This window comes from Scylla paramamosain, chromosome 41 (assembly GCF_035594125.1).
Source record: "Scylla paramamosain isolate STU-SP2022 chromosome 41, ASM3559412v1, whole genome shotgun sequence".
NCBI classification, from domain to species: Eukaryota; Metazoa; Arthropoda; class Malacostraca; order Decapoda; family Portunidae; genus Scylla; species Scylla paramamosain.
The window spans coordinates 4,118,671-4,128,642 of NC_087191.1; the positions used below are offsets into that span (position 1 = coordinate 4,118,671).

Sequence of the window (9,972 nt, forward strand, 5' to 3'; positions counted from 1 at the left end):
GAGGAACGTGGAGGACAGTGGATGACAGAAGAGGAATTATCTCTAATGATGAGTATTGGAAGGGCCGTGGAATTGGTCCTGCCTTGGGGTCCAGAGTTGGGTTCTATCCACCTAGATGGTGATGTATCCACCTAGATGGTAGTATCAAGATAGAGAACAATGATGCTAAGTCATCAATTGAATGTTGATGGTGAGAGGACTCATGTTCTTCTTGAGAGATGACTCTCTTTCCAGTCATGAGAAACAAAGCAACCGAGGGAAAGAAAGTAAGAGTTGGTCATGTAGTAGTGGGAGAGAAAAGAAAGGAGTCACATAAAGAGAAATAAAAAGAAAGAGAAGAACAAGAACCTAAACTGAAATTGGAGCACAGATTGCTACTAGAGGAAGATAGGGATTAGCAAGACACACTGCATGGAGAGATGTGTACGGAAACCATTCAGTAAAGACAATTTTAAGCCTTGTTTGAAAAACACACAGGTTTCAGGGACGAAGAAGAGGCATAAGAGGATTATTAGGAGTAGGGACCAGAGACTTGTACTTATAGCACATGCCCTGTGGTGTTTTTGAGATTATGTGCCCGCAGGTGGAATGAAGGTGTCATTTTGATGCTTAGTATATTGACTGATTGTTTATCTAGGACGAGAACTTAAATTTTGCATAAATGCCAACGAAAAATTTTGTATCTGTGCTTCCAATATTTTTTCCCTATACGTGGGTGTGTTACGAAGGCTGAAGTTATATGTTGCGTTTGTCTCAGTATTGTTGTGTGAGTTACATGTGGAGGGTGAGTTATTCCCTACTCGCTGTTAGCTTATGAACGCGTGTCATGTTTACTGTGAATTCCTACCAAGTTGTATTAAATTTCTTTTAAATCTTCTCTCCCATTATACTAGGGATTTAAGATCGATAGCCCTGAAAGAAGAAAAGTCATAGTCCAGTATAAAAGAATAAAATTCCAGCTAGCCTTTAAACTATATGTACAGTGATTTAATAAATATAAAGTGCTTTTGGGAAATAGAAAGATTTGTTTAGGCAGGCGGTGGATTACTCCTGTTATTCATTTTTTTTCTCCTGCTAATGTGACTTGCAGCGCTTTGATTCGTTATTTTTAAGAATTCCGTATACTATGAGGACAGTACACTTAATGTTAAATTTTTGCCCTCGACGAGACGGTGGTGCCTCCAGCGGCCAGAGGGAAAGATTATTCCCTCTCGCGTAAGTTTGCCATTACTTGTATCATTTGTAAGCTGATTTTTCTTCAGTTATCATGCTCATTAGCTTCAATGTATATCACTTGGCTGTAGGAATAAGAGGTTTATGCATTAAGTTTAAGTCTGATAGGATAGCTTAACTTCTTAAGTGAAGCACATTCTGACTCCCTTTTGCGGAGAACTCCATTCTTAGAGACATCAATGTTCACCACCAGCTTTAGCTTTCCTCTCCCTTCAATGATCACCCTTGTGAACTAGCCTTCAACTTTGATATCTTCTATAATCTAGAGCAATTGGTGCAACGCCCTACTCGTATTCCTAACCGTCTTGGAGATCCGCCCAACATTCTTGATCTTTTCCTAACCTTTAATCCTTCTGCTTATGCTGTCACCCTCTCTTCTTCGTTGGGTTCCTCCGATCATAATCTCATATCTGTATCTTGTCCTATTGTTCCAAAATCTCCTGAGGATCTCCGTAAGCAGAGGTGTCTCTGGCATTTCGCATCTGCTAGTTAGGGGGACCTGAGGAGGTATCATGTTGATTTTCCTTGGAATGACTACTGCTTCCGAGTCAGAGAACCGGTTGTTTGCCGAGTGCATAACAGCGGTGATAATGTCTGGTATAGAGACGTACATTCCTCACTCTTTTTCTTGACCTAAACCTTCCAAACCTTGGTTTAACACAGCCTGTTTTCATGCTAAACATGATAGAGAGATAGCCCACAAAAGGTACTTGAACCTTCCATCACCTGAATCTCATTCGCTTTATATTTCTGCCCGGAGCCATGCCAAGTCTCTTCTCCAACTAATAATTAAGAGAAAGTGTCAAAATCTTTCAAGATTTAACTCCCCTTGTGACTTCTGGCATCTTGCTAAAAATATATCCAATAACTTTGTTTCTTCTTCTTTCCCTCCTTTATTTCAACTAGATGGCACTGCCGCTATCACATCTATTCCTAAAGCTGAATTCTTCCCTCAAACCTTTGCTAAAAACTCTACATTGGACGATTGTGGGCTTGTTCCTCCCTCTGCTCCCTGACTACTTCATGTTACCTATTAAAATTCTTCTCAATGATGTTTCCCACGCCCTCGCTGGCCTTAACCCTCGTAAGACTTATGGACCTGATGGGATCCCTCCTATTGTTCTCTGCAACTGTGCCTCCGTGCTTCCACCTTACCTAGTGAAACTCTTTCAACTCTGTCTGTCAACATCTACCTTTCCTTCTTGCTGGAAGTTTGCCTATGTTCAGCCTGTTCCTAAAAAGGATGACTAAAGTTTTTGAATCTATCCTCAACATGAAGATTCTTAAACATCTATCACTTCACAACCTTCTATCTGATCGCCAGTATGGATTCCGTCAAGGCCGCTCTACTTGGTCTTGGTCATTCTCTTTAAGAGATTTCGGTGAAACTTTAACTTTTGATGTTGCCTTGGACATATCAAAAGCTTTTGATAGAGTTTGGTACAAAGGTTTGATTTCCAAACTACCCTCCCACAGCTTCTATCCTTCTCTCTGTAACTTCATCTCAAGTTTTCTTTGTGGTCGTTCTATTCCTGCTGTGGTAGACGGTTACTTTTCTTCTCCTAAACCTATTAACAGTGGTGTTCCTTAGGGTTCTGTCCTGTCACCTACTCTTGTCCTTGTAAACCAAACCAGAAATTTTAGAAAGATCAGAAGTCAAGCGTTTTGTGGCTTCCCTGCGTGAAATGTTTACCTCCTGAAGGGTTGGACGTCTATGAAAAGACGTGGAAAAGTGTAGGGTGGTATCACCAGCGCGGAAGTGTATAGGACAACAAGTTTGGTTTAGAAGATCATTAATGAATAATAAGAAGAGAGTGGGTGACAGGACAGAACCCTGAGGAACACCACTGTTAATAGATTTAGAAGAAGAACAGTGACCGTCTACCACAGCAGCAATAGAACAGTCAGAAAGGAAACTTGAGATGAAGTTACAGAGAGGAGAGAAGCCATAGGAGGATAGTTTGGAAATCAAAGCTTTGTGCCAGACTCTATCAAAAGCTTTTGATATGTCCAAGGCAACAGCAAAAGTTTCACCAAAATTTCTAGAAGAGGATGATGAAGACTCAGTAAGGAAAGCCAGAAGATCACCAGTAGAGCGGCCTTGACGGAACCCATACTGGCAATCAGATAGAAGGTTGTGAAGTGATAGATGTTTAAGAATCTTCCTGTTGAGGATAGATTCAAAAACTTTAGATAGGCAAGAAATTAAGCAATAGGACGGTAGTTTGAGGGATTAGAACGGTCACCATATATATATATATATATATATATATATATATATATATATATATATATATATATATATATATATATATATATATATATATATATATATATGGTCAGTCCCACATGTGGGAAGCTTAGCGCGTGGGGAATCCACCAGGATTAGCGTGGAGTTGCTATCCGGCTGGCCAGTCACTACATTACCCCTCTTCCCACACGAAACGAGAAACAAAAGTGTACTGCCCTGAACAGTATAGGGTTAAGATGCATGGGAAAATTGTGGGTGGTGAACAACCCTACCGGCGCATGTTACCAAGCCTTCCATGCGTGCCCCGAAACCCTTTTCAGGGCTGGGCGACGCTAGCAGTGGCGGATGCCCCTTGTCCGTTTCCTGGGGAAGCGAGCACACTGGAGAGCTGGGTGAAGGTGGGTGGCGCGGCGATAAAGGAAAGCCGGGCGGGGGTGAAGGCGGTGGCTAGAGGGGCGGCGAAGGGACAGGGAGTAGTAGTGGCGGAAGGGGCGACGAAGAGGGGACAACGGTGTTGTCCCCAAGAAAGGGAGGAGAGGGGGCCGTGAAAACAGGGGTGGAGGGGAAGGTAGAGGCAAAGATACAGGGAGCAGTGGTGGCGCTATGGGCGTCTGGGAAACGCCGTTGGATTCTTGCCCTCTGATCCGGTCGCGGGCGGCACCCTCAGGACGTCGTAGTTGAGGCAGGCCGACCAACCGCAGTTGCGGGAGGTGTAGAACCGGACCCAGCAATGCTGCTGACCATGGTGTACTGGCGGGACTCGGCTGGTGTGTGTCGTGGTCCGTCGGGAGGCGGGCGGCTTTAACCCTATCCCTAAACGTCACATAGCGGCGGCCACGCACGTCAAGGGTGACGTGCTTGTCCCCCCGATCCAGGACCTGGTAGGGACCGCTATAGGGTGGCTGCAGAGGACCGGTAACGGTGTCGGTCCTAAGGAAGACTGACGTCGCAGTGCAGCTCCGCCGGGAAGTATGTGGGGCGGGCGGGATGCGGCGGGAAGGCGTCGGCTGTTAGTTAGCCATGGCGTACCGGAGTGCCGGAAGGAAGGACAGGGAGTGGCCGCCGTCCCCCGGTGCCACAAACTGGCCCGTTAGGCTCAAGTCCTCCCCGTAAACCACCTCAGCTAGCGTGTGGTGGATGTCCTCCTTCTCCGTGGCGCGCAAGGTCAGGAGGATGATAGAGAGCCTCCACCCAGCTGGCGGGGTGTGGCAGCGCCAGTATCGCCCCCTTCAGGCGCCGATGAAACTGTTCCATCATACCGTTAGCCTGAGAGTGGTACGCAGTGGTTCGCTGACGAACAGTCTCCAGGAAGGCCAACAGATCACCCCAGGCACGGGACTCGAACTGCACGCCCTGGTCGGTGATTATGGTAACAGGAGCGCCGAAGTGAGACACTCATACAGAGAGGAAATGGATGGCGGTAGTCTCCGCTGTGCTGTCTGGCATGGGTATGGCGGCGTCCCAGCGAATGGTCCTATCGACGCACGTGAGGAGGTACCTGCTCCCACGGGAGGGCGGCAGGGGCCCGACCCGGTGGAAGCCTGTGTGTGGAAGACCAGGTGAAGACCGTGTGGAAGCGGTCCGTGGGCGTGGGGATGGGTTACAGGGGGGGGTGGACCTTGGCGGTCTGACAGGCCAGATATGAGCGGACCCACGCCCGTATATCCTTCCTCATTCGTGACCACACCGGTCTTCTGTTGATTAGGCGATGGGTACCCAGGATGCCGGGGTGTTTGACAGCGTGGTAGTGTGAGACGACCCGGCGTCGGAACTGCTCCTGGCGCCACAGGACACATCACACCACAGCTGCGAGAGGGAGTCTGGGATGTGACACCGAAGCATTTGTAGAGCCGTGAGGCCTTCCCGCAGGGAACGCAGCTCCTGATCGTCTTCTTGCGCCGCCGCTACTGCTGCGTAGTCCACGGGATGGAGGCATATGACCGTGGCCACGCTTCGTGGGAGGGCGCACGGCCTCATACACCGCTAGGAGCTCCCTGTCAAAGGCGCTGTAGCTGCGCTTAACAGGCTCCAGTCGCTTGCTGAAGAACGCAACAGGGCGGAGCACACCAGCGACCTCCTGTTGCAGCTTCCGCCAAGGTGTCGGTAGCCAGCACAGTCGTTGCGTGAGGACAGGATACTCCAGGCGGGGAAGGGCGAAGAACTGGTACTTGACGGCGCGGAAAGCCTCGTCCGCACTGGATCCCCACTCCAGGGGCTTGGGTGAGTGCTTCTTGACCCTCTTGAGCAACTTGTGAAGAGGTGCGAGGAGTCTGGCTGCCTGGGGAATGAAGCGATGGTAGTAATTAACCAGCCCCAGGAATTCTCATAACTTTCTGACGGTAGTGAGGCACTGGAAATCCTCATTTGCCGACATTTTCTACGGGAGGGACTCCAGGCCTGCTGCTGTAACCCTATGGCCCAGGAAGTCTACGGACGGCACGCCAAAGACACACTTCGTAGGGTGGATCTTGAGACCGTGGTCCTGGAGGCGGGACAGCACCTGGCGGAGGTGCTCCATGTGCTGCTGGAGGGAGGAGGAGGCCACGAGGATGTCATCGATGTACACCCCGACGAAGTCCAGTCCTCTCATGACATTCTCCATGAACCACTGGAAGGAATGAGCCGCGTTCCGTATGCCGAAGCTCATGAACGGGAACTCAAACAACCCGAAGGGCGTCGTCACCGCGGTCTTAGGTATGTCGTCCTCGGCCACCGGGATCTGGTGGAATGCCCGAAGGAGGTCAATCTTCGAGAAGCTGTTTTACCATGGAGTTTGGCGTGGAAGTCCAGTATGTGAGGTATAGGGTACCTGTCGTGGCGGGTCATAAGAACATAAGAACATAAGAAATAAGGGAAGCTGCAAGAAGCCACCAGGTTTACACGTATCAGTCCCTGTTTGAAATCTACCTACATATTTCCATCTATTATCCCCATCCATAAACCTGTCTAATCTTCTCTTAAAGCTCTCTAATGTCCCAGCACTAACAACATGATTACTAAGTCCGTTATTTCTTGTTCTACCCTGGTTGCTGATCCTAAGAATTTTGCTTACATCCACCTTGTTATAACCCTTATACCACTTAAAGATTTCTATCAGATTCACTCCTAACCTACGTCTCTCTAAAGAATGTAAATTTAACAACTTCAATCTCGCCTCGTAAGGAATACTCCTCATCCCCTGTATTCTTTTAGTCATTCTCCTATGTACTGATTTTAATAGACCTATATCCTTCCTGTAATGTGGGGACCAGAACTGCACAGCGTAGTCTAGATGAGGTCTGACCAGCTCCAAGTATAACTTTAATATTACTTCCGGCCTTCTACTTTTAACACTCTTAAAAATGAATCCTAGTACCCTATTTGCCCTGTTTCTGGCCTCTATGTATTGTTTTCCTAGACGGAGTTCAAAGCTAACTATAACTCCTAAATCTTTCTCGTACCCTGTACCTACCACAGTTTGGTTGTTTAATGTGTACCTACTGTGTGGGTTTCCTCTACTTACGCTAAGTACTTTCCATTTATTGATATTAAATTGCATTTGCCATCTGTTCGTCCATTCGTTCATCCTATCTAAATCTTCCTGCAAGGCGATGGCATCCGATTTTGACCTAATTAATTTACCTATCTTTGTGTCATCTGCAAATTTACGAACATCACTACTAATTCCACTATCCAAGTCATTGATATATATTGGAAACAACAATGGCCCTAATACTGATCCTTGTGGCACGCCCCACTAATTACCTGACCCCACTCGCATTTCGAGCCGTTTATTACAACTCTCTATCGCCTGTCGCTAAGGCTAAGCCATGACCCTATCCAGCCTAACATCTTCCCATCTATCTCGTGCAGCCTAACCTTTCTCAGGAGCCTTTGATGGGGTACCTTGTCAAATGCTTTACTAAAGTCCAGATATAAGATATCATAATTATCTCCATTATCTACTGCCTCGTACACTTTACTGTAAAAACTTAACAAGTTTGTCAGGCAAGATTTTCACTTCGTGAAGCCATGCTGTGACTGATTTATCAAGTTATGTTTGTCTAAATGTTCCCTAATGTTCCTCGCTATTATTGACTCTAATATTTTACTTACAACTGAAGTTAAGCTGACAGGTCTATAGTTAGACGCTAAAGTTGTATCTCCTTTCTTAAAGATGGGTACTTCATTAGCCTGCCTCCACACTACTGGTAACTCACCTGACTCAAGTGATTTCCTAAAGACAGAAACTAACAGCTCACTAATAACCTCTTTGCATTCCTTAAGTACTCTGGGATATATTTCATCTGGTCCTGGTGTCTTGAACTTTTTTTTTTAGCCTATCTATCTCCTGTTCCACTATCTCCCTATGTATGGAAATATCTGTCACTTTCTCATTCTCATTGTGAAGAGGAACATCAAGCCTTCCGACCCTGACAGACAAGTTAAACTGATAATTTATTACAACACCAAGAAAACCAGCCATCTTCTGAAAAATAACCCCTCAAAAGAGAAAGAGAGCCTTCAGAAGTCACATGTCATATATAGGTTTACGTGTAACCAAGGAAACTGTGAAGTCCTTCCCTCCACCTATGTTGGCATGACGACAACAAGACTCTCCCAACGACTAACTTTCCACCTCACAACAGGAGCACCCAAGAAACATATGAAGGAGAAGCATAACATAAACATCACAAGAGGAATGCTAGTAGATAAAACGGAGATCCTAACTACATGCCCAGACACCAGGCGTCTCCCCATCTTAGAAGCACTATATATAAAAGAGACAAACCCTACATTAAATCAACAATCCGAAGACCTACAAGCATTACCAAGCGCGCGAAGACCCAGCTTGGATAGCAGCCCAGCACAGCCCGCGACAGCCGTCAGCCAATCAGAGACCAGGACGCGCAGCGGGGTGACAAGCCTACCGGTATAAATACACCCCCGCAATCAGCTTGAGCCATTCTCTCCGGCACCCTCAACACGGATAGACCTTCGCTACTGAAGAAGGGTCAAGGACCCGAAATCGCGATCTAGCGAAAATGACTAGCTTCGGCGAAGTCATACAGCCAATTAAAAAAGAATATTAGAAAATCATAAGATATAAGGGAAATATCTTAAGAAAAATAATAAATGCTCAACTAGCTATCACATTCAATGAGATATGTATTAGAGAAAGACTCCTGCCCATATACACCCTTAAAAAAAAAAAAAAAAATATATATATATATATATATATATATATATATATATATATATATATATATATATATATATATATATATATATATATATATATATATATATATATATATATATCGTATTGTTTTGCAAATAACGTTTTTTAGCGTTTGGGATTCAAATATTCACCTATTATTCACAGCTGCAGTACACGATCGCTGATTCATGTGCCACGTGGTTTTATAATAACTTTTTTTTTTTTTCATTTCTCTTTGAAATAGCTGGCAATATGAAACCTTGAACACAGATGAAAATCTTTCACATTGTGCAGTAGTTGTTCTCACCACTGAATTCTTTTACTTTCAATACATGAAAATTATGAAAGAAATGCACCAAAACTTTTTGATATCTGAACGGGAATAGAGTAAATGATGCATAATATGTCACAATAAATACAGGTTAATATTATGCATTTATATTTATCTGTACAGGAGAGAATGACAGCACCCAGCGATTCTGCTGACGCTTCTGAGCCCGAGGGCGAAAAACGCGTGTCATTCAGCTTGGAACACTTGCAAGGCGTGTTCATCATGTTTGGAGTCGGGTGTGGCCTATCGCTACTTGTGTTCACTTCAGAGCTTCCCATTTACTAGGGCTACATGAAGTGGCTATACATCTGTCCTTCCCTCCGTGCTCTACACTTGTATCATGCGTCCATCAGTCCAGAGACCACACCTAGCATCGTTACGTAATTCCTCTCGATGTTCACTTATTTAATAGAAGTACCTTTCAACAAAAAGAACTGTTCCATTTCAGTGGTTACTTCATTAAACTGTTCACCTCTTCCACACTTGTGTCGTCCTTCACTAATATAATGACTCGATAATTCAGTTTCCCCATTATTATTTTATTTTTTCAAGGCATTGATTCTAAAGAAATATTATATATCACCCTATAAAGTGTTAGGTTTCATTGGAAAAAAAAAAAATATTAAATAAACAAGGTTATATCTGTTTCCTTTCTACACCTTTTTTTTCATCAAAATCTGCTGCAATGTTCGCTTGGATAAGAAGTTTGGTTTAGAAGATCATTGATAAATAACAAGAAAGTGGATGGCAGGACAGAACGCTGAAAAACACCACTGTTAATAGATTTAGGAGAAGAACAGTGACCACATCATCAACAGAACGGTCAGAAAGGAAACTTGAGATGTTACAGATACAGATAAGTTACAGATAGAAGGATACCCATAGGAGTACCAGTACCATACCATAATTACCCATAGGAGGGTAATTTGGAAATCGAAGCTTTTTGCCAGACACTAT

At 44.8% G+C, this 9,972-nt stretch overlaps 1 protein-coding gene across 1 annotated transcript in view; it reads left to right on the forward strand.

Annotated features, from left to right (window-relative positions):
* The window catches only part of LOC135092915 (probable glutamate receptor), a 102,323-nt gene extending 92,682 nt beyond the window's left edge, over positions 1-9,641 (forward strand). Inside the window, exon 12 of the mRNA XM_063991697.1 lies at positions 9,139-9,641. Within this exon, the coding sequence (XP_063847767.1) occupies positions 9,139-9,300 (162 nt within the window). The 3' untranslated portion in view covers positions 9,301-9,641. The remainder of the gene's footprint in view (positions 1-9,138) is intronic.
* Positions 9,642-9,972: the final 331 nt, after the last annotated feature.